Source organism: Lathamus discolor, chromosome 14 (genome assembly GCF_037157495.1).
Source record: "Lathamus discolor isolate bLatDis1 chromosome 14, bLatDis1.hap1, whole genome shotgun sequence".
In the NCBI taxonomy this organism is placed as follows: Eukaryota; Metazoa; Chordata; class Aves; order Psittaciformes; family Psittacidae; genus Lathamus; species Lathamus discolor.
In genome coordinates, this window is record NC_088897.1 from 2,946,215 (window position 1) to 2,973,948 (window position 27,734).

At 51.6% G+C, this 27,734-nt stretch overlaps 4 protein-coding genes and 2 non-coding genes across 9 annotated transcripts; 2 read left to right on the top strand and 4 right to left on the bottom strand.

The window, feature by feature from the left end:
* The first annotated feature begins 2,818 nt into the window (after positions 1-2,818).
* Positions 2,819-5,089, top strand: CHCHD2 (coiled-coil-helix-coiled-coil-helix domain containing 2). Its single transcript, XM_065694342.1, has 4 exons — positions 2,819-2,986; positions 3,438-3,675; positions 4,236-4,395; positions 4,855-5,089. Exons 1-4 carry the CDS (start codon positions 2,937-2,939, stop codon positions 4,863-4,865), a joined length of 459 nt encoding a protein of 152 aa, XP_065550414.1. The 5' UTR covers positions 2,819-2,936; the 3' UTR covers positions 4,866-5,089.
* Positions 5,090-5,837: 748 nt separating this feature from the next.
* On the top strand, positions 5,838-12,585 carry PHKG1 (phosphorylase kinase catalytic subunit gamma 1). 2 transcript variants are annotated; one of them, XM_065694335.1, is made up of 10 exons: positions 5,838-6,352; positions 7,982-8,112; positions 8,350-8,525; positions 8,832-8,886; positions 9,425-9,490; positions 9,628-9,791; positions 10,410-10,500; positions 11,342-11,495; positions 11,582-11,707; positions 12,283-12,585. In XM_065694335.1, the coding sequence occupies exons 2-10, from the start codon at positions 8,030-8,032 to the stop codon at positions 12,529-12,531; spliced, it is 1,164 nt and encodes a 387-aa protein (XP_065550407.1). In that variant the 5' UTR covers positions 5,838-6,352; positions 7,982-8,029; the 3' UTR covers positions 12,532-12,585. The 2 variants fall into 2 exon arrangements, with proteins under 2 accessions (XP_065550407.1, XP_065550409.1); XM_065694337.1 differs by lacking the exon at positions 5,838-6,352 and adding an exon at positions 6,533-7,747.
* A 693-nt stretch (positions 12,586-13,278) lies between these two features.
* On the bottom strand, positions 13,279-17,906 carry SUMF2 (sulfatase modifying factor 2). 3 transcript variants are annotated; one of them, XM_065694338.1, is made up of 9 exons: positions 17,798-17,906; positions 17,359-17,515; positions 16,217-16,331; positions 15,612-15,656; positions 15,257-15,407; positions 14,703-14,758; positions 14,225-14,309; positions 13,582-13,747; positions 13,279-13,501 (listed from the first exon to the last, which is right to left on the bottom strand). In XM_065694338.1, the coding sequence occupies exons 1-9, from the start codon at positions 17,844-17,846 to the stop codon at positions 13,396-13,398; spliced, it is 930 nt and encodes a 309-aa protein (XP_065550410.1). In that variant the 5' UTR covers positions 17,847-17,906; the 3' UTR covers positions 13,279-13,395. The 3 variants fall into 3 exon arrangements, with proteins under 3 accessions (XP_065550410.1, XP_065550411.1, XP_065550412.1); XM_065694339.1 differs by lacking the exon at positions 17,798-17,906 and adding an exon at positions 17,641-17,748; XM_065694340.1 differs by lacking the exons at positions 17,359-17,515; positions 17,798-17,906 and adding an exon at positions 16,591-17,347.
* A 1,044-nt stretch (positions 17,907-18,950) lies between these two features.
* Positions 18,951-26,846, bottom strand: CCT6A (chaperonin containing TCP1 subunit 6A). Its single transcript, XM_065694334.1, has 14 exons — positions 26,652-26,846; positions 26,358-26,421; positions 24,260-24,394; positions 23,516-23,689; positions 23,256-23,359; positions 22,615-22,725; positions 21,903-22,062; positions 21,560-21,642; positions 21,052-21,148; positions 20,503-20,650; positions 20,064-20,197; positions 19,840-19,942; positions 19,488-19,560; positions 18,951-19,309 (listed from the first exon to the last, which is right to left on the bottom strand). Exons 1-14 carry the CDS (start codon positions 26,783-26,785, stop codon positions 19,237-19,239), a joined length of 1,593 nt encoding a protein of 530 aa, XP_065550406.1. The 5' UTR covers positions 26,786-26,846; the 3' UTR covers positions 18,951-19,236.
* Positions 22,859-22,990, bottom strand: LOC136022205 (small nucleolar RNA SNORA15). Its single transcript, XR_010616066.1, has one exon. It is a non-coding gene; the product is annotated as a small nucleolar RNA SNORA15 (small nucleolar RNA).
* Positions 23,805-23,936, bottom strand: LOC136022206 (small nucleolar RNA SNORA22). The gene has a single exon (XR_010616067.1). It is a non-coding gene; the product is annotated as a small nucleolar RNA SNORA22 (small nucleolar RNA).
* Positions 26,847-27,734: the final 888 nt, after the last annotated feature.

A 27,734-nucleotide genomic window follows, 5' to 3' on the forward strand; every position in this document is an offset into this window, starting at 1 on the left:
GCAGCCAGGCAGAACTGCAGGGCGCCCAGGCCCCCCCCCTTCCCATTCGAGCCGGAAAATGAGGTTTTCCAGCCGCTTTCCTTAGGTCCGGGCTGCTCCAGGCAGCGGAGACCCCGCACGGCTGAGGGGCTGACGTGCCATTCCCTCTAACCCAGGCGGGGTCGGTCTCTGAGCCACAGCTTTTGGCCATGACTTTAGAGAGAATAAGCCACACACCACAACCTGCAGACAATGGCCATCTGGTGCCCCCGGTGCAGAGGGACCTTGTTGAGGGCCTGTTATGGTCCCAGAGTTTACCAGGACGCTTCCTGGGACATGGAATTTGGGCAAGAAGCATCCAAAGCACATGAAATTTGGTTTTCCCAGCGCACACCACAGCCTCGTGCTCTGCCTGGCTCTGTAGCAGCTGCCAATGGATCCTCCCAAGCCTCATCTTTGGAAGAATATGCTCCATCATTGAGAAAAAAGATGTCATCATCTGTTTCACAGACCTAGGATCACCCAGGTATCCCACCTCTAAATACAGCCAGCAGACCCATGAGCTAATAGTGCTGCTTGGAATTAGATGGATACAACCAACAGCAATCAGGCTGCATCTTCTTTCCTTTATACCTCTCTATCAGCACTAGCATCAACACCCGTCTGCCTGTAGTTTGAGACCCAGCGAGTGTCTCTGGTCTACCAATACAAAAGTGGATGGAAACAACGGATCTTTTCTTGCTCTAACCCCCCATCACCACTGTTACGGTTTTACTTTGGGGTGGTTTCTTGCTCTCCATCCCTTCCCTGTTTCCATTGTCTTGCTTCCCATCAGCAGATCCCAGAGCAAGTTCAGACAGAAGCTCTGCTCCTTTTCCCAAGGAAGGCAGGAGGAGGAAACACAATGGCAGCATTCACACCGCCCTCACACCATCCCTGCATGCATTGTTCTCCCAAACAAAACCCATTCAGAGACAGTTGCAAAATCACTTCAAGCCACAAGAATCCCTCTGCCAGCAAAAGTAAAACGAAAACTATTCATTAAAAAGGAGTTAATTATAAATATTAATAAATATTAATAACTATTATGTTAATAAAAAGGAGTTGAGAAAACCACTCATTAAGAAACGAGTTGTTTGAACTCTAGCTGATGTATAAACTACAGTAAAAACCTGCTCTCTATACTGTGTGCTGCTATCTGTGCGAGCCAGGGAGGGGGACAATGGGAAGGAGCAGAGACAACCGAGATAGATGGGGGCAACCAAGAGATGTGCTAAAGCAAGAGGAAAATCAATCACCCAATCTCAGATGTTTGCGGCTTGGGCCTTAAATAAGATGAGGTCTAGGCATAGAATCACAGAAGAGTTGAGTTGGAAAGGACCTTAAGATCATTGATCTCCAGTCCCCCCGCCATGGGCAGGGATGCCTCACCCTAGACCGTGTCACCCAAGGCTCTGTCCAGCCTGGCCTTGAACGCTGCCAGGGATGGAGCATTCACATTTTCCTTTCTGGACACCAACCAGACACCATGGGATGTCTGGAAGCATTGCTCAGAGGAAGTGCCAGGTCTGAAGTGAATTAATGGCTGGAGTGCAAAGCTCACAGAGCCTCAGGGCATCTGACCAAACCCCAGAGGCAGAGCTGCCCAGGGAGCAGCCAGGATGGAAAGAGGCCAAGAGTGAAAGAACCAGAGAGAGGGTGCATGCGGAGATGAGCTCCTGCATTGGCACCAGCAGCTGGAACTGGTGGATGCCGCTGTTCTGAGCATAATAGATCATTTATATTTATCTCCTAATAATTTTGGCATTAACAGCAACTGCTTTTCTGTGCTTGCGGATTGCCGTTGCTATATAAATTTATGGTATTAATGCTTCATTCATGTAAGGGGATGTAACTAGTATCTGTTGAGCTTGAAATGGCTGGTCTTGCACAACTCCCTTACAACTGAAGAAATGGTGAACAAGAGATGTTTTATCACGATAATGGCTTCACAACCAAGTGACAATGTTACAGTGTCATTTTGTGGATGAACGTGTGTATATGTGCTCCGAGGACAAGAAGCAAACTGCTTGCTTATAATGAGAACCAGAGTTGTTCAATGTCATGGAACTGTAGAATGCTTTGGGTTGGAAAGGACTTTAAGATCATTCAGTTCCAGTCTATTGTGCCTAATTGGAGAGATTATTAACTAACTGGGGAGATTACTGGGTCTAATCCTGTGTATGTTATATCCTTTCAATGAGGTTTAGATCATGAAAAACCAAACGTGCATGCTATTTTAACTGAATAAGCAGGGATTCAGATCAATTTTATCTCTGGATTGAGGCAGTGAACTCTGCCTGGAATATATCTTAATTATACTCCAAGTCATATGACATAACTTTCATTTCCCCCTTACCCTTATTAAGTAACTCACTCCTCCCTAAAGCTCTAAGGCCCATAATTAACACCAGCTTCCAAACCCCATCGTGTTTTGCCTAGAGAACTCCATTTAAGCAGCGTTCCATTAGCTCCATTTAAGTAAGGGCAGTGTTTACCTCAGCGTAACAGCTCCGGATCTAGTGCCACGACTCACTGTGGAACACCTGACTTTTATTTCTATGAGCTCCTTCCCCGTGTCCCCGGGTTTCTCCACAGGGACCGATCCTCCGTAGGCGCACTCCCAGACACCGTTTAACGGTTTAGAACCCGTTCAGACACCATTTTACCGTTCGTGAACCGCTCAGACACCATTCAACCGTTCACCTCCGCCATTGCTCCCTTCAGCCCCCGTTTCCCGCCAATGAGCCGGGAAGGGGGGCGTGGCCTGCGCAAGCCACGCCTCCACGCGCTGCTTTGCGGCGTGACGTAAGCACGCACGGCCGGTGCCGGGTGACCTTCAGAAGCGGGTGGCCGCGGTCCGGCGCTGTCGTTCTCCGTTCTCCGCTCCCGGTCTCTGCCCTCCGCTCACCGCCGCGATGCCGAGGGGCGGCCGCAGCCGCACGTCCCGCGTGGCGCCCCCCGCCAGGTGAGGGCCGCTGGGCCCATTTCCTCCTCTCCTTCCCCCCCCCCCCCCCCCCCCAGTGTAGGCCGCGGGCGGCGAAGGCCTCTCCGCCATTGCGGGGGTAACGGGCCCGGCGGGGAGCGGGGCCCGGGTGCGCTGGGCTCGGTTAGCGGGACTAACGAGGATGGGTGCGGAGCTCCTGAGCGGGGCCTGGGCGTTGAGGCCCGGTTTAATGAGCTCTTCTCGGGTTGTGCCTCGTTAAGCGCAGAGCAGCGCAGTGCTTTGGGTGAGGGGGGGCTGCTGGCCTTTAAAACGGGCAAGAAGAAGCTCGGAAGCCTGACCTCGATGTGCATAAATCACTCGCCAGGACACTGAGTTCTTGCCGTCAGTGTGCAGGGTGTGATGAGGAGGAGCTTGTGCCTCTGCCCGGCGTGTTTGAAGCCATGACCTGAGGTTTCTCTTCATGTCCTTGCAGTCGGGCGCCGCAAATGAGAGCTCCAGCTCCGGCACAGGCGCCTGTCCCAGCAGCGGCTCCGGCTTCTGCTGTGGCTGCTCCCGCGCCAAAGCAGCCTGGTCTGATGGCACAGATGGCTACAACTGCTGCTGGAGTGGCCGTAGGCTCTGCTGTGGGCCATACCATAGGCCATGCGCTGACAGGAGGATTTGGTGGAGGAAGCAGCTCTGAAGCTGCAAGGCCTGATATTACTTACCAGGTAAGAGAAAGCACAACTGGACACCCACTAATGAGGCACAGGTAACTTGGCAAAGCAGTTACATACAGGCTCAGATAATTGCTGTAGACATAGAGCCTACACAAGTCATATCTTGTCATACAGACTCCACTATCCATGGTGGTTACCACAATCACCATATCCTAAAACGGGCTCAAAGGGATGCATGGGTGATAACATGCTTGTGGCAGGATATTAGAGTTGTTTTCTACTGTAGTATTTTGATTCAGGCAGGGCTTCCATGTTCCAGATCTTACGATGGCAAGATCTAATGTGAGATCTTCTTGTGCTGCTCAGACATTAAGATAATGATGTTACCCAAGTGTATCCAAAGTTACCCAAGCGTTTGTAATGTAGAAAACTGCTTAGGATGTGCCAAGCCACTGCTGGAAGCCTGTTTTGTCCTCAGCCCATTGTCTGTTCTCCGTTTAAAAGGCAGCACAGCATTTTGACTGAAATGCAGGGAAAAAACACACAGCAGCACCAGGGTGCTTTGGTGTCACAAGCTGGAGGTGTTGAAGGGTGCTTGTCTGCTGTTTCAGGAGCCGCAGGCAGCTCAGCCTGCCTACCAGCAGCAGCAGCAGCAGTTTGCTCCTTGCCAGTTTGAAATGAAGCAATTCCTGGAGTGTGCCCAGAACCAGACTGACCTCAAGCTGTGCGAGGGCTTCAGTGAGGTGCTGAAGCAATGCAGGTTTGCTAATGGTAAGTGAGCAGTGCTCCAGGCTACTACTGAAGGAGTTGGTCAGTAAAACGAATGTGGGAATAATGTCCTGTTTTTTTCAAGTCCATCCAGTAAAGAATGGAGGTACTTGGAGTACATGTACAATGGAGTCTGTTAGAGCAAGCTCCTGTCCTGTTTGGCTTCCTGTTTTGTCCCGTCCATGTAGCTGGAGGTGGTGTGGTGTGGGGAAGATGAATTCCCAAAGCTTTTATGCATGGACTGAAGCTGACAGTGTGGGGGAGTGGTGGCAGCACACTTGGAGAATCAGCATTGCTGGTGGGTGGCCAGCACCTGGTGGCACCAAAGGCCTGGGTGGGAGAAAGGAAACTGCTGCTCATGTCTGCAGCTTAGCAAATAGATGAGGGAGAGGGAACACCCCGGCAGATCTGTCGGGATCCAAACCTTTCTACCATTAACTTTGCCAACTCCTTACCTTTCAGGTTTAGCCTAAGCCTTCAGAACAAGGCTGCTGAATGTCATCTTGCAAGAACTGATCTGTGAATGAAGAAAAAGCTTCAGTAATAAAGCCTAAAGTTGATACTTTCCTAGTTCATGTATTCACACTTGTGTCCTTGTGGCTTGATTCTTGCCATAGCCGTTGCAGATGTGCTACAACTTACAGCCGCAAATTGATTTAGCACAAAATGGAAGAATGAATAAAGTGGAATGAGCTGATTTGCGTTACTGGTTTGCTGATTGTTGTGGTGAATGTGACACCGTGTATAAATAAACTGCTCTTTGTTCTGCCGTGAACACCTGAACCCTGCAGGCAACTTCTGCTGCTTAAAATGTGCAGGGACAGGGAGCTGGTGCCTGGCCCCACACACGATGTTCCTCATGTCCTGGGCCTTGGCTCCCAGTAGCCTCCTGTTGCTCCTCAGAACAAGCTCTGTTCAAGCAGTTCTGATAAATCCGTCCCCTTGGCCAGGATCCCTGGTAGGATTACCTGGGCAGTCCCTAGGCTGCCATGCAGTTGTATGCTCCAAGAGCTTGCATCAGAGCTGCAGTTCCTCATGATACCAGCTGAGGTTCTCTTTTCCTCCATGTTGTGCCAAGAGCCTGATACACGATGTGGTGCTCCAGCCTTTGCACCTCGTGTGGGCAACGGCCAAAGCTGCTGCAGGAAGAGAACAAACTATCCCATATGAAGGGTGTTTACCGATGCAGGGTGCGAGCCCTCCTCTTCCCATCGGAGGGAGCAGCCAGCTCATGCCCCGCTGAGCCCCTGCAACCTGCGGAGTAAACGCTCCTGCGCCTCAGCTGCGCTGGAAGCTGCACGGAGCAGGGACCCTCACGGGGCAGTGCGCTGGGAATGACCCTGCAGATTCCTGCTAAAAGCACTTCAAACGGCGTGGCCTGGTTTTCCCGAAGGGCTCCTGAAAACCTTCCTCCATCTCGGGTCTGCCGTCCCGGGAAGTGAAAGGAAGGATAACGTCAGTGTTGGGAAGGGGGATAAGGACTAAACCACCTTTCCCGGTGGCAGGCGACGCTTTCCTCCTGCTGCCCAAGCTCCCACCCCGGTTGCTCCGTGTTCACCCCCCTGAGGAAGAGAAGGGAAGGGGAAAGGGAAGAGCAGGAGCGCCCGCGGCGGACAGCGGGGAGGAGGCACCCGGACACGCAGGGGCCGGGCGAGCCGAGGCCTCCCCTGCACCGCCGCCGAGCAGCTCGGGGCCGGCGCAACGCAGGGCTTAGCCCGGGGCCGGCGGGGGGGGAGCCCCATCCGCGGCGCCGCCGCTGGGCCCCGGCCCGGCCCCGCTGCGGGGTCTGGCCCCGCTCCCCCCCCGCTCGGGGCCGCGCTGTATTTTTGGCTCGGCCGCCGCTCCTCGGCCCGCCCCGGCCGCTGCCCTTCGCCCGCCCGCGGGACGGGGACGGGGACAGGGACGGGGACGGGGACCGGGACGGGGCGCTCGGCGGCGGACCCGGGCTGCCCGCGGCGAGGTGAGCGCAGCGGCGGCGGGGCGGGGGGCGGGGGTGCCGGGGACGCGGATCCCGGCGTTACCTTGAGCGCTTTCTGCCCGTGTGCGCTCAGCTCCGGCCGGGGCCGGGTTCTGGGGGGGGGGAATCCGGAGGGGGAAGCGAAGGGGTCGGGGGGGGGGGGAGCGGGGGCACTCCTGGCCTAAGCCCTGCCTTAGCCCGAGCTCTCCGGCGGGATCCCAGTGGGTATCTGCGTGTTACTGAGGATTCACCGAGGCAAAGACGCGAATCCACAGCAGCGCGGCGGGCACGGCCAGCGCCGCCTCCATTTGCGTTCCTCCATCGCTGCCTTAAGACACAAACCTCTCTGTGCCCCCCCCCCCTTTTTTTTTCCACCTTTCCTCTCCCATGGAGCTCGAAAGCTCTGATAATAGAACCAGCTTACCCTGGTAGTGCCCCGGAGCAGCTGCTCTTCTATCAGGGTATATATATCGGGATATATGTAATATCAGGGTATATATATCGGGATATATGTAATATCAGGGTATCATAAACGAGCTCCTGGCTCTTTCCTCCCATATGGCAGCACCCGCAGGTGCTCCCCAGCCTCCAGCCCTTCCCCAAACACCAACCCCAGGACTTGGGTTTTCAGCTTCAAACCCAGTCAAAGCTGATGGTTTTCCCCCACCCCGGAGATCTTTCCTTCTCCCTGCTCCTGCCTCTCCGTTGGTCTCAGCCCCGATTGCTCTGGCGTTGCTACCAACACCTGAAACGTCATTAGAGCAAACTCGGGGCTGTGTAGAAACGCTCCAGCCCGCGTTAGACATCGCCCATAGCTTCGGTCCTTACGACCGGCGCAGGGCACTGGTAAGATTTGAGCTCAGAGGTGCGAACCTGCCTGGCCGCGTCCTGGCAGAGTTCCCCCCCTCGGGGATGAAGGCAGAGGAAAACCTGCGCTACTGGGGCTCTTCGCCCTCCTGCTGTCACCCCACGGGGACGGTTTCGCCGCCCGAGCTGCTTCCCACGCGTGCTGCTTGGTCTCCATGCGTTTGTGGGGCAGCTGCACTTGGACGCTTGGGATTTCAGCAACGCTGGGCACAGGAAGAAGCTGCTCCCAGGGCTTAAAGGGGAGCGGGTGACCACCGGGGATGGGGAGGACCGGCTACTCCCCTCCTCTGGCAAAGCAGTGTCGCGGCATTCCTCTCCCAGGAAGCAGGAATGGGACGGGAGCCCGCCGGCAGCTGAGCATGCGAGGGAGCTCGCTCAGCCCCGGCTGTCCCCAGGCACCCCGAACCCAGCAGCACCTCAACCCCTCCAGCTCCTCGCGCTGCTTCACCGCCCCTCGCAGCCATTTCCCTCCTCAGTCCTTTTCCCGGGTTGGAGGAACCAGGAGGAGCGTGGCAAAGCCCTTGGCACACGGTAGGAGCTGGAGGACGATGCCCCGTGAGCTGGGTGCGGATGCTCTACAGGAAGGGATGGGGTTTTGAGGCGCTGCAGTGCTTCCCAAAGCCTTGGCCCCAGCCAGGCTGCTTCTGTCCCCAGTGGGATCTTCCTTTGGTTTGTGGTCCAGGATCTTCCTCCTCAATCTTTTCTCCTCCGGAGGGGATCGAGGGTCTCTGCCTCAATGCCACCCTCGCGCTCTTCTCCTTGCAGCTGCTTTCCACCAGCAAAGCGCAGAGTGCCACCGGGTAGGAGCCAGCGATGACCAAGGAAGAAGATCTGCCCGACTGGAACTCATCCAAGGAGTTCTATGAAAAATATGAGCCAAAGGAGGTTTTGGGCAGGTAAAGCTTGGGTTTGTGTTCCTGTGTGCTCCAGTACGGCGTTCCCTGGGAATCCGATAGGAACAGGGCCTGTGGCAGCAGAGGGTTAAAAATAGCATGAAGCAGCATTTTCCATCAGCTCAAAATCTTCCATCCCAAGAGAGGGAAACCTCTTGGGCCTGAAAACACCGACCAGCCCCGGTGGCAATGGGCTGGCAGGGGGGCAATGGGAGCCCCCATTGGTGCTGTCCCTGGCAGGGGGGTGAGCAGCGTGGTCCGTCGGTGCATCCACAAGACCACGCGGCAGGAGTACGCTGTGAAGATCATCGACATCACCGCAGGGAACTTATCCCCCAAGGAGGTGCAGGAGCTGCGAGAGGCCACCACCAAAGAGATCGACATCCTCCGGAAGGTCTCAGGCCACCCCAATGTCAGTAAGTCCCGCTCCGAGCATCAGGGCAAGGCGGGGGGGGTCTGCCCCATTTACCCCAGGAAGGGTTTTGGGATGAAATCCTTGAGGGTCAGACCTCCGATGCTCCTAATGCTGCTCGGAGCGGGTGCCCCACATCACGTTTGCTCTGCCCCTGCACACAGACCAGCAGTGCCTGGGTTGTCTCCCCTCCAGATCAACTCCTCATTAATTGAATTAGCAATTAGATCACTGGTTTTTAGTCCCTTAATGGACAGGAAGATGTTCTACACTGTGCTCACCCAAGCCCCCTCCCCGTGCTTTATTGCAGTCCAGCTGAAGGACAGCTACGAATCCAGCACCTTCTTCTTCTTGGTGTTTGACCTGTAAGTACCAGCTCGCCATCACCCCAAGCCCATTCCCGCTCTGCAGCCAGCCAGCACTGGACCCAGCTTCTTATGGCCCAAACAGGGCTCAGTGGAGGGACAACGAGCTCTTGCTTAGGGTAGAAATGAGCCTCGATTGCTCCCAGCAGTGTTTCCCTTCTGTCAGCGCTGCTCAGGTTTCCCTGTAACCTTTGGTGGAAGCTGCTGTGCATCCCTGCGGGTTATTTATATGCTCAGTGGCACCAGGGTGTATGTGACACCACAACCCCTGATGCCAGGGCAGCGGGTGGGACATCAGTGGAGCATGATGGCACTGGGAAAGCCCCATCCCAAACCTGCCCTCTCCAGGGACAGCCTTTCCCATTCTGCCTGATGTTTTGCAGCAATATAAAGGCATTTTTACCCCTTTCTTATCACGGAGCCAGCTTGTCCTGTTGTGCTGTGGGTGTGCTGGGTTGCTGAGGGACACTGACCCACCCCAGGGGCCAGTTTTCCATTGCAGCTCCGTCACTGCCTCCCTTTGCCCTCCCTCCTGCAGGATGAGGAGAGGGGAGCTCTTTGACTACCTCACTGAGAAAGTCACCTTGAGCGAGAAGGAGACGAGGTAGGGCCGGATGCTGAAAATCCCATTGCAGAAGCAGAGGGTGCCTTCAGAGAGGGTGCGCTCCCTGTTCCCACCCCCGGGGGAGCACGGTGCTGGTGGGCATTCGGGCTGGGAGAGCTGCTGTCACCCATCCCCAGGAAGATCATGCGCGCACTGCTGGAGGTGATCCAGTACCTGCACTCCATCAACATCGTCCACCGGGACCTGAAGCCGGAGAACATCCTCCTGGATGACGACATGAACATTAAGCTGACGGACTTCGGCTTCTCCTGCCAGCTGCAGCAGAATGAGAAGCTCAAAGGTAGGAGGACGGTGAAGTGGGGGCGATGCCCATGGCCACCACAAGTCATAGCATCAATCAGACCGGAAAAGACCTTTAAGATCATCAAGTCCAGCCTTTACCCCAGCACTGCCAAGGCCACCACCAAGTCAGTGTGCTCTCTCCAGCCCCACTCTCCCCTTGGAGCCAGTCTCGCTGCCATGGGTGCAGATTGGTGCCTCTTGGCTTAGGGTGCCTTCCTGCTCACACACGAGCCTGGCTCTGCCTGCACATGGCCCCCACGCCACACTCCTTGCCATGAAGAGGTACAAAACCATCCTGTTCTTTGCACTTCCCTTCCAGTCAATCCTCATCACCCCATCCATTTACTGCCCAACAGCAAGGTTTTTCCCCCCAACTCCCACCCTGCATAGACCCACCTATCCAACAACGGGCATCCCCTCCACTGGCATCCCCATTACTCTCTTCACTTGCTTTTAGCCACTATAGTGCACCAAGAAAGGTCACCAGTGAGATTCACAGGAGCCCCATCACTGGAACGATCCCAGCTGGGATCCAGCCCCCTGAGCACCCATCCTGGGTGGGGATGGCACTGTCCCTCCGGGGTGGCTCATGGGATGCTGTGTCCTGTCCTGACAGAGATCTGCGGCACTCCTGGCTACCTGGCCCCCGAGATCCTCCAGTGCTCCATGGACGACGAGCACCAAGGCTATGGGAAGGAGGTGGATATGTGAGTGAGACCCCAGAGCACAGTGACAGTGGGCACCTGGGCTCCCATTTGAGTGTTGGAAGGAGTTAAATGAGGCACCAAAAGACAACCTCAGGGGTTGGAAGGGGCTGTGCTGGTGACCAGGGGGCTCTGATACAGGGCTGGGGGAGAAGCAGGCTGGGGTCAAGCCTGTCCCCCTGCTTTACCCTCTCAGGTAGGGTTGAAAGCAACACTTTGTGTTTGTATCGGCTCAGGCTCGGCTCCAAGACACTGAGGCCTTTTAAATACCCCCATAGTAAGACCTGAGAGAGCAGCCAGGTCAGAGTCCTGCAAGGACTTTGCCACCACCTCTGGTGGCTTCAGGCTCAGGTGTGCAGGGGTCAGAGGTGTAACCAAGCACTCGTAACACACTGGAGCATTACAGCCCCTTTTCAGCTTAAACAGGACACTTAACACACCACAGCCTGAGCTGAGGCAGCACCAGAGCATCCAGCCTTGCTGTGCCATTATGTCCTGTGACATCCCACCCTCCTGCACCCTCTCCCTCCCCTGTAAAACACAAGGAAGACAAATACCTCCAACCCCCAGCTTCCTCCTGCAGCATCCGGGGGAGCAGCTCCACATGAGCTCAGCTCAGAAACCCCAAACACCTCCCCAGCAGCGGGGCAGCCCCTGCTCCCCATTACCCATCAGGGCTGATGAGCCCCAGCAGCACACATCAGGCAGGGCAGGCTCCTCCTTGTATCCCAGGGAGGCAAAGCCACATTGAGGGGAGCCCCTGAGCCACCCTTGGGGTGCGGATGCTGCTGGGTGCCCCATGGGTACCAGCCCGGGCTGTGGGGGCCATGTGGGTTACCTGCAGGTGGAGCACCGGGGTGATCATGTACACCTTGCTGGCTGGCTCGCCTCCCTTCTGGCACCGCAAGCAGATGCTGATGCTGCGGATGATCATGAATGGGGACTACCAGTTCGGCTCCCCGGAGTGGGACGACCGCTCAGACACTGTCAAGGACCTGGTAGGTGCTTGGGGATGGGAAAGCCTTGGTGTGGGGAAGGTGTGGACACCCAGGATAGCCCGGATGGAGCCACTGTCCTGCTGCAGATCTCCCGGTTCTTGGTGGTGGACCCGCGGCAGCGGTACACGGCTGAGGAGGCGCTTGCACACCCCTTCTTCCAGCAGTACGATACAGAGGAGGTCCGGCACTTCAGCCCCTTCCGCAAGTTCAAGGTGAGGTTTGGGAATGGGGTGACCTGGAGCCAAGAGGTGGGATGGGTTTCCCAGCTGAGCTGGCAGAAACTGGGAGTCAGGAAGGCTGATGGACCTGGGCTTTGGCAGGATGCAGCGGTCTGGGAGGAGATGCTTCTCCGAGCACTATTGTGCTTGCTTTGTGGTACTTCCTAAGGGCTTTTTCACAGAAGGGAATTAAATAAGAGAAGGGAAAATCCTGCCTCCCGCTAACAAGATCAGTTCTAAGGGGGAATCAATGAAGCTGACATCCCACGGGTGCATCAAATGATGCAAAAGCTGACAGAAGAGAGGAATCCTTTCCCTTCCCTACAGCCAGTCAATAGGGCAGTGCTAAGGCACCCAGAAGGGAATTAGGTGACACATTTAGGACTGCGCTGTAGTTTTGCCATTAAGGAAAAAGCTCATTCCACACACACGGGACTAAACCTGGACCAGGAGCCAGGCTCCCTCCTGCCTCCTCCACACATACAGCAGCCACATGGGATGCACGGGGGCTGATCTGGTCCTGCTGTAGGACTGTGCTCACACCCCAGCCTGTGCCCGCTGTGCTGCAGGTGATCTGCCTGACTGTCCTGGCATCGGTCCGCATCTACTACCAGTACCGGCTCGTCAAGTCGGTCACCAGGGAGCTGGTGGTACGGGACCCGTACGCCCTGAAGCCCGTCCGTAAGCTGATCGATGCCTGCGCCTTCAGGACCTACCGGCACTGGGTGAAGAAGGGGGAGGCGCAGAACAGAGCTGCCCTCTTCGAGAACACCTGCAAGGCCATCCTGCTGACCCTGGCGGCCGAGGAGCTGTTCTGATCACGCTGTGGACAGTGAGCTCGCTCACAAGGAATAAAACCTTTGAAAGCCGAAGGGTGATGGCTTTGGCTTTTGCTGTTTGCACCGGCCTCAAATCAGGTGCAGTGATTTGCCTCTGGGGTGTGTGTGTGCCCCAGGGATGGGTTAGGAGGAGCTGCTCTAACAGAGCTGTAATAGCTCCTGATGGGGAAGGCTCAGCCCTGGGCACTGAAGTGGGACCCTTGTGGGGCAGTTGCAGGTAGAGGGATGAGCAGCACCCTGAGCACTGTCCTCACCCATGTGCTCAGGGCTCCCGGTGCCATCAGGTTTGGTGGCAGAGTTTGTGCTAATTGTAAGACCTAAGAGAGGTGGGTCAATGCACAGTGCACTTAAAAATGAGCACAGGCATCATTTTGCTGCTGCTCAAGGATCAACAAAGGTGCCTTGTTCTATTCCTGGCATGGCTCCGCAGCTGGCACAGAGCTGGGAATTCCTGAGATGGCGAATGATGTACAAGTCCCTCTTCCAGAGATGTGCCCCCATTGCTTTACCCCATCAGCGGCCCCTCAGGACAGCCCCATGCCCATGGTGGAGCTGCAGGTCAGAGCAGACCCTGGCCCTGCACACATGCACCCCTTGGCTCGCTTAGAACGGACACCAAAAGGAGAGCTGTAATATCAACCACACCAAAAGGATGTTACAGACGAAGCACCTGGCCTGCCATTCCCAATCCCTGCTGGTGCCCCGGCATTCCGGTGCAGAAAGCAGTTCTAGCTGGGAGTATTTAATGTTTTAAACTGGGGTTTAACAAAAGCGACTGCTGGGGGTTGCTGTTCATCTCCACAGGAGAAAATGCCCTCAGCTCTTCCTGAGTGAGTGACCTTCTTAGAGCTCAGGTTTGGTCCGGCTTTCCTTGGCCACGAGAGGCGGAACATCAGCAGCGCATCGGAAGCTGAGGTTGTCAGAGGCTGAGTCTGGGGTGTTCCCCATTCTCCCAGGGAAAAAGAAGAGACCGAAATCAGAGATCCTTCCCAGTGAACGCTTCCATCCTGGGGCACTGCCCAGACCTACCTGGTAGTAACATGAGCTTTATGGTTTGCAGACCCATCGGCGGTGTCAATCCAGGAGGCACCTCTCAGGACCCGCATGTTCTGAGTGCGCTGCCTTGATGCCAGCCCCGGCGTCAGGTACTCAGATGCGGTCCATTCCCAGGTGTTCCCCAGCAGGTCATAGAGCCCTGAGTGACACATGGGAGGGTTTGAATTGTGAGAGCACATCTGTATGGGCTGCAAAAGCCCTTTGGTGTATGGAAGTGGGCACATCATTGCTGCAAGAGCACAGGTTAATGGTGAGACTGGGAACCAGCAGCTCTTCACTGTACTTCTAACTGGCCCCAGGTTACGCCTGGACCTTTATAACGTGTCCCATCTGTGTGAGGACATCTGCTGCCCTCAAACCAATGTGCTTGTGATTTGCAGGTAAATCACACTGAGGTGCAAAATAACTGACTTTAGTCAGAAGCAGGGGATGATTTGGTGCCCGTCATCCAGCCTTAGTAACAACCATCACTGCTTCTGCTGGGCTTGGTTACTCTGTCAAGATGCTGGTGTGATCCCACTTCATACCTGAAACAGCCACAACTACAGGATTTTGTAAGCAGAGTTAATTTAGGAAGCAGGTGCCATTCCCCAAACCACGGATGCCTGTTCCGTACCATAGTTGTTCTGAGGAGGGAATGCTGCCACCGGTGAGACGCCATGGTACCCATCTTCAGCCCTGTCGAGCCTTGGGAAATCTCCCTGTGGGAAGAGAGATCATTCCAAAGACCACCACTGCCCCACAGGACTGTGTTACACTTGAACCATGGAAGTAATTCTCCATTGCAAATTAACTCTACACAGCATTTCCAGCTGAGAGAGATCACTCATCTCAGCTTCTCCCAAGACAACCCCCTTTCCAAACAAATCCATGTATGGATTTTTGGAAGCTGGAATCCTGGTTTTCCAGGGAAGCTGGGCTGAGTCTGCCCCCTCCAATGGTATTTTGGATAACCCATCCAGAGCTCAATTCCAGTATCCTGCATTGCCTCCCAGGACCATGCAGCCACTTTAGGCAGCCATGCAGAGTCTGCTCAAGTTGAACAGCCCCCTCAGATGAGCTCAGTGTAGATGGGATGATTTTAAAGCTCTTACCTGCCACAGGTTGGTACGGTTCGGCTGAAACTTGTTTCCCCAGGGATACACCCTTTCTGCAAGGAGGAAGAGCCACGCGTTACCCTGTGCCATGCCAACATCTCTATCTGCCTGTTTTTAACCAGGCTTTCATGTCCATCCTTTCCTGCTCAGCTTGAGACACGGAGAAGGGTTTTCTGGATGGGGCTTGTCAGTGTAATCCCTACAGATGGTGCCAAGGAGAGATGGGAATCAGCAACAGCTTCCCATTCACAAACCATCAGTAGCACCAGGGAGTCCTGTGATCCCCCCAAGCAATGCCAGTGGCTGCTTTATGCCCCCCTCAGTGTGTGGGGGCAGGTGGCTCACTCCTTGCCTCATTCCTTTGTTTAGGAACATACATTAAGACCATATATAAGCCACTTCTTCCATAATAACAGTTTGACTCCCAGGCCAAAAGAGGTGGTTCAGCCCCACAGATTAACCTCCACAAGCATCCCCTGATGGAGGTTTGGATCTGACACAATGAACACTGCTCAGTGCCTCAGTTTGGGAACAGAGCCTGGGGTACATACGCTCCAGTCCTCCCCTGGCAGCAAATTCCCACTCCTCCTCTGCCAGGAGCCTCTTCCCTTTCCAGGCACAGTAAGCTTGCGCATCATTCCAGCTCACATGCAACACCGGGTAATCCAGCCTGTCCTTTATGCTGGAGCCAGGACCTGAGGGCTGGGAAGAATTGCATCAAAGAGATTTTAATTGATTTTATACATTTTTCAATTCAAAAGGGAACAAAGGACAGAACAGGGCAGGGAACATGCAGCAACCAGAGATGCTATTGTTTCGCTGGCTTTGGTGAGCAAGGTTCAGCACACACTAACGCATGCATGCTCCCAGCATGGAGAGGACTCAGCACACCAGCTCTTTACTTACTTGTCGCCAAAATGCCTTCTCAATGGGCAGCCACCAAGGGGCAGACTGGGAAAAGAAATGACACCGGATGAAAGCTGAACTGGTGACCACCACCCCACAGCGTGGATGTTAACAAGATCACTCGGTTTAGCCTGGGAATGGTTAAATGCTGCAGTTGGAGCTGGGTTATCACAGGCATTTTGATCGTGCTTTCCAACAGAGGTGTCTACTTTTAAAAGGGAAACCAGATGAGGCAGCCCATGCTGGTTACGGTTTCTATTTCAAGGTTTGGTTAATAAAGTACTTTGAAACGTCCTTTTCTCCCAGCTCACTGGAGCAAATCATGAGCCCAATGTAACTGTTTGGAGAGGATGTGAACAGAGAAGCAGCATAAATCTACTCAGGCTCATCTCTGCTGTTAGGTTCAGAAGCAAAATAACCCAAACCTAAAGACAAACCATTGAGAATGGCCAGGCTCTGCACTGAGAGGCAGATGCTACTCAGTGGAAAAGCAATACCAGCAAGGGTGTCCCCTCCTGTGGTTTTATTCCACTTAAACCAGAGAGATCAGGAATCCCACCTCCATCCCCATCACTGAAACTGGTCCCCATGGGGTTTAGGTTTACCTCTAGTTTCTGGGTGACCTTTTTCTTCAGCTCTTCGGATACAAAATCCTCAAAGACAAAGCTCCAGCCAAACACTTCTGCTTCTGTTTTGTACTTCTTTTCTCTAACAAACTCCCTGGCACAAACACAACAACCTCAGGTGGCTAGGTAGAGCTCTTCAAGAGTCACACCACCAAATACAGCCACCTGCACACGCAGCAAGACCAGAGCAAGGCAAAACATACTCAACCTCAGACACCCCATCTGCAGAGCGTCCCGGCTCCTCCCCGGCACAGCTCAGGCCAGTTTGATACAGACTGAACAGATAAAGCAGCCCAGTTCCATCTGTTCCCAGATGTGACAGGGGTTTCTGTTACCCCTGCGGGTAAACTCACCCTGCACTCTGCTCTTCCATAAAAGATTATGATTTCGCAGACCAAAAATCCCTTAAAGGCCACTAAACCCACAGCTGCTGTTAGTGAAGCAGCCCTACAATGCAAAAACATATGTCACATGCTGCTGAATAATCTCACCCTGCTTCTGCCCCATTTACTTCCTCACTGCCTAAGTTGCAGTAACAGCCATTACTGGGTGTTGCTGGGTAGTCAGTGGTGCATGGAAGCATTGGCTCTTAAGCAGCAAGGGCTCAGTCAGACAAATAAAGGCATTTCCCCCAATGCATTTATTAGTGCTCTGTAAAAGGGCTCCGGTAAAATACATGGAGTGATCAGGTGTTTGAAAAGGGAAATGGAACCTATAGGAACCTGCAATCTGAAGCAGTGCAGCCCTGTACGTAAGAACACACACACACACACACGTGTGTTTGCAAGGGAAAGGAAAAAAGAAAGGGAAAAGAAAAGGGATAAGAAGAAGAAAAGGAGAAGAAGAAGGAGAAAAGGAAAAGAAGAAGCAAAGGAAAAGGAGAAGAAAAGGAGAAACAGAGAGGAAAAGGATACATTTTTGTGAGCTATACTGGTAAGCTGCTTCAGCTTGCAGCCCTTGAGATGATTTATTACTGACAAACACATTCTTTTGTCCTCACGGCAGCATGCCAGGGCTGGCTCTTGGACCTGGGAACCAGCCCCAGAAGACCCAGCACCCTCCAGGCTACAGGGACCCTGTAATCCGTGCAGAGACAAACCTCCCCTACCCTTCACCCTTACCTGAAATCCCTGTTTGTGATGGGGTATTTGTCAACAGCAAACGGCTTCACTGTCACCTCCCTAACGGCCCCCTCTTCATTCCTCTTCTCCAGGGAGCTGGATCCCATCTGGAACTTCCCACCAGGCAGCTGCACCATGCTGTCATCCTGGGCGAAAGCTGAAAGGAAAGAAACTCAGGGTGAGAACTTTCAGTGTTAAACACGACCACACAGGACAGCAAGAAGTATTTGCAGTAAAGTCCCTCGATGTACTGGAGATTGGGTTATCTGCTATATACATAACTGTAGGGGTATGTTAGTAACTATGATTCGTATTTGATAACAAGCTTTAGAATGCTTCAAGCCACATTTTCCATGTGTCTCGGCGCAGGGAATGGCTCCAACCGGGTGCAATCATCCCGGCAGCGCCTGTAAAGGAGCGCTGCGCTCCCCGGGCTCACCGCGCAGCGCCCAGCCGCACGCCAGCAGCGCCAGCGCCGCAGCGGCCATCGCACCGGGCTCCAACCGCAATGACACGGAAGAGCTGCGGGAGTCGGGAAGCGCTTCCGGGACCTTCTGCACAGCGGGAGCCGGCGGGGGTTCCGGGATAGGGACCGCGTGGTTGCGTGTGAGAAGGGGGCACTGACACCCTTCCTGGTGCTGGAGGCACCAACGCAGCCACCACCATCCTGAGCCGCCGGGCTGGCCTAACGGGGGTGTTAGAGGGGTTAGGGTTAGTGGCTGTTATTTAAGGATGCTTTCATGGTGGTTTAGCAGCTACATGTGAGCAGGGAAGTGTGGCTGTTAACAAAGCACAACAGGGATTAAGAAAGACCATTTAGAAGGGTAGGAACCCACTCCTCCCTTTTACCCCAGCAGCTGGCCTGCACAGGCTTGAGCTGGAGTTGCAGCTCTGCCCTAAGCCAGTTTATAACCCTAGCTGTCCATTAATACTTTAATGCAGCAGTGTTAAAAACCAGCCACCATGTTGTAACAAGGCTGACAACACACACTGGGTCTTTCACCACTCCTCCAAACAAGTTAAATTGCTCAGTTCCATTTGTAAGGAAGTACAAAGATATGGAGCAACCAGCGTAACCCAGGTTTACAACATAGAGAGCAGACTCCAGGTCTGAGCCCAGGCTCCCGCAGCAGCAGAGCCTCCTTTTCTGTTTTGCCTATGGTGCAATGACCCTGAGAACACCCAATCCGGTCTGATTCGTGGAAGCTAAGCAGGGTTAGGCTGTTAATACTTGGATAGGAGACTGCCTGGGACTCCCGGATGCTGCAGGCTTCTTGGCAGCTGTGAAAGAAAGGTTCTTGTACAAGGATGATGTTTCAAGTCATTTGTTCAGTTGGACCACAACAGAGAAAGGCATCCAGCCTCTGAAGGAATCAGCCACTGTAGAGATGGGCATAGGCCAGATGCTGGGAATGCATCCATGGATGCAGATGAAGTCAAACGTACACAACCCATGTAGTGGAAATTTACTGTTTTTAACACTGCCCTTGAGAGCCAGACAGCACAAGTCAAGGCCTGCAGCCCGCTGGAACCAGAATGTTCCCAATCTTGGCCCAAGGGAGGTGAAGTTTTAAATAAGCAAGAGGCGAAAGCACAGAACGTAAGAGTTTATTGGGTAAAAAGAAAAGCAACTTCAGTTGTACACATCAGTGAAATGAAAAATAAATAACTGAGTTTTAGAGCCAAATGTCTGATCAAATTGCTATTATTTTGACTGGCCACATGTTTACCAAAGAGGGGCTGCTTGTGACAGCAGAGGAACTTTTGCTGCTGGGACAATCCACCACAGCCAAAGAAAAGCATCTTTGGGTGGATTTCTTACAAACATTCCATGGGGCACTTCCGGAGCTGACCACCACCCGCAACAACAGATCCAAGTCAGCCTTTAAGAGAAGAGAGTCCAGCGCGCATGATCTCATCCACCAAGAGAATGTTGCTAGCGATCTCCGTGCTGGACATAGAACAAATAGTGTTAGAAGAGCCACGTGATAAGAGTTCAAAGACAACTCGGTTTCATTTCTGCCCTTCCAGACAGCTTCCCCTACAAAGGATGCCTCCATTCCACCTTATCAATTGCAATGATGAAACAAAATGTAACTATTTGAAGTGAAAATAGTGTTAACATTTACCATGAATGAAGCAGTTGCTTTTTGACATTGTAATTATCCCAGATTCCAGCTGCTGCAGCGACCATTGGCTCACCTGCAAAAGTACAATGGTCTTTAAATAATGACTCACAGATTTCAAAGACTTTGTGCTATCTAACATGTGATACTGGTATGTTCAACACAGTGTTACAGTTCACAAGGAGCTTAACAGAACGCAGGGAAGTACCCCAGTGTGCCAAGCCTGAAGCACCAGGAAACCTGCACAGCTGTTTACGGAAAGAGGGATAGCTGTCTGCACTCAGAGCAACTTTATTCTTCCTGTAGCTCAGCCATGACAAGTTCCTACTAGAGCATTATTTGAGGAAGTTCTTACCAGTGTTCAGATCAACCCCAGTGAGCTGCCCTGACTCTGCATGCTCTGTCTGAACCTTCACTAGCGTTTCCTGGGGATCATAACCAGCATTCTGAGCGAGAACCTGCAAGAGAACATGCTGTTAACATGCTGTTAACATGCTGTTAATTAAAAGAGACCTCTGTCAGGAAAAGCAATGGGTCTTGGCATGCTTTAAAGCCGCTTTAGTCAAGAGTTCCTCATACCTTAGGAACGATGAGCAGAGCATCAGCAAAAGCCTGAACTCCAAGCTGCACTCTTCCTTTTACATTAGGCTTATGCTTAAGAAGAGCACTAGCTACTGCCACTTCTAGGGCACCCGCTCCTGGAACCACACATCCTGCAAGGGAAAACTTGCCGGTGAGACTTCACGATCAGCACCTATCCCAGTTTAAACAGCTGATTTACAGTGTAGTTTGACCTCTTCATCTTTTGAAAGACAGCTTGTGTCTGATCAGGTGACTACTTACACAGTTAACTGCTTGTAAATACAAGAACAGTAATGGTAAATGGAAAGCACTTCACACTGAAATACACCGAGCTTGGTGTCTGACTGCACAGGATACCAATGAAACTGACAGAATTCACTGATTTCAAGGTTTCAACAGAAGATCCTTAATATCCCTAAAGAGAGGGGAGACTTACCATCCTCAATAGCATTTTTAACAGCACGCAGCCCATCTCTTACTGCATCCTTGATCTGTGTGAGTGTATGCTTATTTGGTCCCCTGATCAACAAGGTGACAGAGCGGGGGTTGTCACATTTCTCAATAAAGGTGTATTTCTCTTCACCCTGTGAAAAACCATAGGGTTACATACTCATGTCATTATTTGCTCAATGTATACACATACTCAGAAAAATTGAACACTTTCAGATTCAGTTCTGCACTCAAAGTATTTCAGAAAGTGATGAGAAGCACAAGAACCTTATTTTCTGAATTTTACAGATACTAAAAGCATAATATGGGAATAACAGGAAAATACACTACGGTAAGAGGAAACATCCGAGTAGATGTTCACATACAAAAGTGGGATACTGGGATGTGAAATGCTACCAGCCTCTGTCCATGCTCCAATAAGGCTATTAAAACATTTAAGAAAAATCCATGCACAGAAGTATCAAGACAAAAGAAAAGGTGGCACCAAATTAGGTGTATTCAACCTGCCTTCAGCTGAAAGCTGTGTCATACTCACCAATGTATATTCATAGACAAGCCCTGCATGTCCCAGACAGTCAACAGTGAGATCATCCAAGGAATTCATGGCAGTACCACCACATGCAAGGGTCAGTCTGAGAAAAAATGTGTACAGCTTAGCACTTGCTTTGTGTTAAGTACTATCTGAAGTCAGTAATGTAACAGCAGTATTTTAGCATGCAGAACACCACGCTGCCTGGAGCGGTTTGCTTCTACTCATGAAAGAGCTCTTCACAAAAATAAGCTTGTAGAATTAAGTTTCCTCTACAGGTATCTAGATGTGAAGAGTCAGACAGATGCAATTCCTGCATCACCCAGTGTGCAGAACTGGTATTCCTACAGTTTGTACAAACTACCATAAGTAACACCAGCAAAAGCTGGTGAGACTGAAATGGACTTGGACTTTTCAGTACAAGTCCTTAAAAGTGGACCAAAACCAGACTTGGCTCGCTGCTCAGATTTGGAAAAGCATGTTATTTAGCCTTCTCCTCTCCACAGAAACTGACCTTTCCATGTTCCTCCTTTTAGCTCTCCGCAAAGCAACTATTCCTTCTTTTGCAAGTGCATCCAAGGAAACTGGGTCAATTCCCTAGAAATTAAGGAAGTGACCATCAGGATAAAGAAAAAGCTAAACACACCCTCTCTCAATCTGACACTAATGAATTAAGTTCTCCCCCAGGGCTCAAAGATCCCAAATAGGAACTGTATGAATATATGCAAAGTACATCAGCCTAAATTCAGCTATCTGTCTGCAGAATGGTACACAAAGGGAGTCAAATAGCACATGGCTGGCCAAGAGAGCCAGCATTTCAAATTAATTTTTCTAGTTAGTTATATCCTTCATCTCACCTTCTGGTTGATCACAATAAATCCTTTATCTGAATTGCCACAGACTCTTCTTTTGAAGTCTGTGATTTTTTTCACTCTGTCTTCAATGAATTTTCTTTCTGCTTTCACAAGCTTCTCTCTCTCTTCAGCACTTTTATAGAAGAATCCAGAGCTCACCTCTCTAAAGGACAAAAAAGCCCCACAACAATAATGAAAAAGCAGTAAAAAAACCTCCTCTACACTGTAGAGATAAACTTAAGTCCTTTCAGCAACATTTTAAAGAAATCAATATAGAACAACCAAGCCACTCCCCTGCCCCAGACCAGCATGCAGAATACAGCATTCTGTTCCTGTTCTCTGGTTCAGAGCTTTTCCATTGCAAGAAATAAGGCATACATTTGAAACTGAGCAAACTCCAGATTATGTATTTAGATGTTTCTTTAGAATATAAAATTATACCCAAGAAAGGAAGGACTTCCATCTTTTTTCTCCAATGAAATAATGAAACTAAAACCCACTATGAAGCTCTGCCTCTCAAAGGCATTTTCTCAGCCACCAGCTTCCCCTTCCTAAAAGAGGACAGCAGGAGCACTACCTCTTCTACTCCACCTTCTACACTACCTGTCTTGCTGTGGAAAAGCCTATGCAGTCTTTCAGGTTCTTATTTAAGCACACCTTAAACAAGTCTTAAAAGACAGGAGCATTTTCTTTTACCTTGCTGCTGTGTACTTACGTTTTCTCATATTCTAGAGATACATTGCAAGTAAGAACATAAGCATCTTCCATTCTTTTCTTCATGTCAGGATGACGAGCACCATGGTCCAAAACCAGCCCCCTAATCAGTCTGAAAGATTAGAAAGCATTTTGTGTGTCAACATACACATACAGGAAACACATATTTCATGGAAATGCAGGCAAGTCAAAATTGACCAGCTGTACTGTCAAATACAAACTGCCTGTGCTGGGAGTTAACAACCATGTATTCCACTTCCAAAGGCATGCCCACTCATGTAAAAAGCATACCAGGCAGTGTGAAAAAGGAATTTATTCTGGCATAGCGTCTGACTGCATTAGCTACTGAGGAAAGCTAGTGCAGAATTCACCTATGCCTATGGAATTTCCAACTACATGACTACAATCCAGTTTCCATTCATCAAATGCTATTTTGTACTTGGACAGATATGAGCCTAAAGCATAACTGAACTACAGACACTAAGAAAAAGTATTTATTCAAGTTGTTGTGTAAAAGCCTAAGCCAGTGTTACTCTTTGCTACTCAAAAATCCAAGCTCTTCTAAAAAGAAAACAAAACTCCACAAACTACTCAAAGATCAGGGCACCATTAAACTGAAGCTCAAGGATACTTATTACTTACATTGTGTCAGTTTCTGATTTGTGCTTCATCTCCATAATCTCTACCATGTGGAGGTCAATAGGCTCATTTGGTTTTCTAATTATCAAAACAGAATCTACTATAGCCTGGAAGAGAGGGAAGGGGGGTAAAACCCCCCCAAGACAACTATTAGTCTTCCAAAGTGCAAGTTCACATCTTTCCATCCACCTTTCACTCAAGCAATAATCACAGCTCTGTAAAACCTCTTCACACTAAGAGGCAGAAGACACGCACAGACCTACCTCCGTTAGGATGTCAGCAAGCTCTGCATGAACTTTAGTACGGAGGGATGTTCTGGCAACATCTATGAGGGTCTCCCTGTCCATTTCCTTGGTTACTTTCACCTGCTCCAAAACTTCAAGTGCTTTTTCCTTTGCAAACTCAAATCCTTCTGCTACTATTCTAGGGTGCAAACCCTAGAACAAGGAAAGGAATGAAATCACTAGACAGCAAAAGACAAAATAGTACTTTTTTCTGAAATAGAACCTGCAGTTTCAACACTCCATGTCAAAACATCCTACAAAGCCAAGAAAATGTACTGTCCTTCTGAATACATGTAAAAGGAATGCAAATCCTTCCAATGCAGAGGAAAAGTACAGATTCTTCTAGCACAGAACTGAAACCAAGGGAACTACAAAGCACACTTGGGCGTTCACTGTGCAGTACAAATGCCTATTCTGTAACTACAACATCTAAAATATCTACTATCAGAGAAGATCTCCTTGTTAACACAGAAGTAAAAGCAGCATTTTAACTCGCACAACACAGACAGAAATAACAGCAGGCATCAGACAAAACCTTATAAAAAGCTATAGTATCAATAATAAGCAGGTTTAGTTTTGAACAAGTCACTCATTTTAAAGCAGAAACATAGATTCACTTTCATGTTTGACTTAAAGAGTTTTAAGCATCAAACAAAACAAGCTGAATGGTCTCAGATGAAGCATCTAACTTGTCCACCTACTAAAGAAATACCGCATACATACCTCAGAGATATACAAGTCTGCCTGCTTTAGGAGCTCACCAATGATCAAGACATTTGAAGTGGTGCCATCTCCAGTGATGTCATCTTGTGCTGTTGCTGCTTTTGCTATCAAAGAGGCTGTAGGGTGTTGTATTTGCTGAAAAAAAAAAAAAAAAAAAGCCAAGAAGCTGAGCATAAGTCTTCCTGCACTGGTACAGGAAGCAAGTAATTTGCAACCAGCTAAACGAAATCTTTAAGAACTAGTTGATGTTTTCAGGATTCATGTCTATTTAGCTGGTTTCAACAAGTAACACCAATAATTTTGACAATAAGTGGATGGAATTAATCCATGTAACACTAATTCCCCCCTCAGATTATGCATCTATACACAAAAACATTGAGTGCCAAGAGCCAAACTAGTCATCGACTCCCAGTTAGCTTGGCAGAGACCTCCTCTCCTTTACGCAAAGGATGCACCATCACAACTGGACTGTTGCTGGCACTAAACCCAGCATGTTTAGAGCTAATTTAGGAATCTCTGCATGATCAGTGGTGTACATGACCTCACTGGTTTGCTGTTCCTTTGGCAGTTTACTTATGAAACTAAAGAATATTCAATTAGTTTGTTTCTTTCCAGTTGCTCTGCTAAGTAGTACACTTGGTGTTCCAGTTATGAGCATTATGCCTGCTCAGCCAGACATCACAACCACCATATGTGGCCTTGGGTTACTTACAGAGAACACACACATCACTTAGCATCTCCAATGGTTGCCTGAAGTGTATCTTAACATAGGTTGGAGCCTACGAACCGACAGAAAGGTACCTACAGCTGAAAAAATTAGTGCTCAGTAACTGAGCTAGAGTCCTGGGTTGGAAAAGACCTTAAAGCTCATCCAGTTCTAACCCCCTGCCACAGGCAGGGACACCTTCCACAAGAAGCTCCAAGCCCTGTCCAACCTGGCCTTGAACACTGCCAGGGATGGGGCAGCCACAGCTTCTCTGGGCACCCTGTGCCAGTGCCTCAGCACCCTCACAGGAAGAACTTCTTCCTAATACCTAATGTAAATCTCCCCTCTGTTTAAAACCATTCCCCCTTGTACTGTCCCTACTCGCCCTTCTAAAAAGCCCCTCTCCAAGTTTCTTGTTTACTAAGAAGGAGCAAAACGGCTCCTGGTAGACCCAGGACACCCCTTCAGGCACTGGAAGCTGCTCAAAGGTCTCCCAAAGCCTTCTCTTCTGCAGGATGAGCAAGCCCAACTCAGCCTGCTTCCCCATAGCAGAAGTCCTCCAGTCTCTGAGCATCTCTGCGGCCTTCTCTGGACTCGCTCAAGCAGGTCCGCATGCTTCTTATACTGGGGGCCCCAGAGCTGAACACTGCAGTCTAGGTGGGTGAGTAGACAGTGAGACAGAATCCAATGGAACCATTTATTCTGTCATTTAGCTTTTTATTAATATTATCTTTAAAGTACCACCTCTAGTACAAAAGAAGTGATTTAATGATGTTTTTCCTGTCTCCCAGATCACTGTGTACATTAACTTCAACATTTCACACTGAATTACAACACCTAGTAGAGTGCAATACTCCACAGGCACAAAAATGCCCTGCTCAGCTGGAGGCACACTGCAGCCCAACAGCACCAGGACCCACCATGGGCCCAACATGAGGCCCCCAGCATGTCAGACCCAGTGCAGTGAGTGGCAGGGTGGCATCACCCCTCCTGTAATTGTCACCCCTATGGTGTGGATACTGTGATACACCTCCTGTCTCAACATGCAAGAGCTATGGGCTGCATCTATCACCCAGTTTTAAACACCATGGCAAACTCTGCTGCCTTTAAGCTACTCAAATGCTTTCTGTAAGCAAAATGGAAGACATGTAAGTGCCAATGTCATTATTTTAACAGCTCACGTTTCCTTTTAACCTGCCAAATCAGCACACAAACTTCATTCAACGCCTACCACACTGCCCTTCCTTACCTTCCCCCAAGGAGCACTAAGCCCTCAACGAACACCACAGCAACGCAGACCGGGGGCTATGCAGGACGTGGTCCCCCTCAGCCCCAGGCACCCGAAGGCCATACCCAAGGCTCCCTCCCCCTCGAGCACCAGTTCCAGCTCACCATTTCCTGCAGCAGCACGTTGCCATCTTTGGTCAGCTTGATGTCCCCCGAGGCCGACACCAGCCTGTGGGCGACACGAGGCGGGTGAGCAGCGGCCCGGCCCCACCGCCCGTGCCTGCCCCAGGGCCCGCACCGCTCCCCCTCCATTCATCCCACTCCCCCGGCCCCGCGGCCTCCGCCTTTGCTCCCCGCCATGCGGCAGCGGCGCCCGGGCTCCCCCTGCCTCTCGCCTCACGGCCGCTCGGAGGAACCTTCCCCCCAAACCCCAGCGGGAGGCGCGGGGGACCCCCTCACATCTTTATGGTGCCCTTAGGGCCCAGGTTGGTCCTCAGCACATCCTGGAGGCCGCGGGCCGCGCTGATGTTCACCGCCAGCGCGGCCTGGGCGCGGGCCACCTCCGCCTTGGGGTTGAGGTTCTTCACCGCCATGGCCACCGCAGCACACCGCTCCGCGCTGGGCCGAGCCGGGCGGGGCAGGCCTGGCCTCCCTCCCCGCCCCTTCTAGAACACTCCGAGGCGCGCTCACGCCCATTGGCCCTCCGGCACGCCAGCGTCGTTTCTATTGGCTACAGCGCCTGTCGCTCCAGCGCTGGCCCGGCCCGCCCCTCCGCTGAGGCAGTCGGGAGGCGGCCGCGGTGGCTGGCGGGACTTCTGAGGCGGAGCGGCTGCAGGCGGAGGGGCCGGCTCCGGGCGCCGTGAGGCGGCGCCTTTGGGGGGGCTTGGTCGGTCGGGAGTCCCGCCCGTCATGCGAGAGGGACCCCCCGGCGGGTCCGCAGAGCTGTGAGAATAAATAATTAAACCCGGGGATTTAACTTTAGAGGGAGAGAATTAATAGTTAAGCGGCCCGGATTAATAATCAAAATAATTGTTGGAAAAATTCAGAGTTGAGGTTAATGAAAATGTGGAGATCAGGGCAACTGCGGGTGCTGGAAGCATTTGGCCTGTGCCTGTCAGGGCGCGGCCCATTTGTGTCTGCCTGGATCTGGGCTCCGAAACGGACTTTCCCTTGGGAAGGGAGCTCCCGCCCTGGCTCCTAACACATCCCGCAGGCACAGAGTGCTCCAAGTTTGGCTGCCAGCTTGGGCTTGTACCCCCTAACACCCATCTGCTACCCCTGAGCAAGTGGTGATATCAGGTGTGACACAGCCTGCTTCTTATTTCAGGTACTGCATAAAGAAGGTGCATGCTGCCACAATAACCATGGCCTGTGGTAGCAGGGGTGTGCGAGGGAGACCCAGCCTAAGCATTTGTTGGTGTTAAAAACCTCTATCAGCTCAGGAGGGTGCCAAGCAGACAGGAGCCATTGGTACCCAGGATTTGGTATATCCTCATCCACCAGGCATGGGGATGGTGCAGGGTAAATCTCATCCCACTTCTT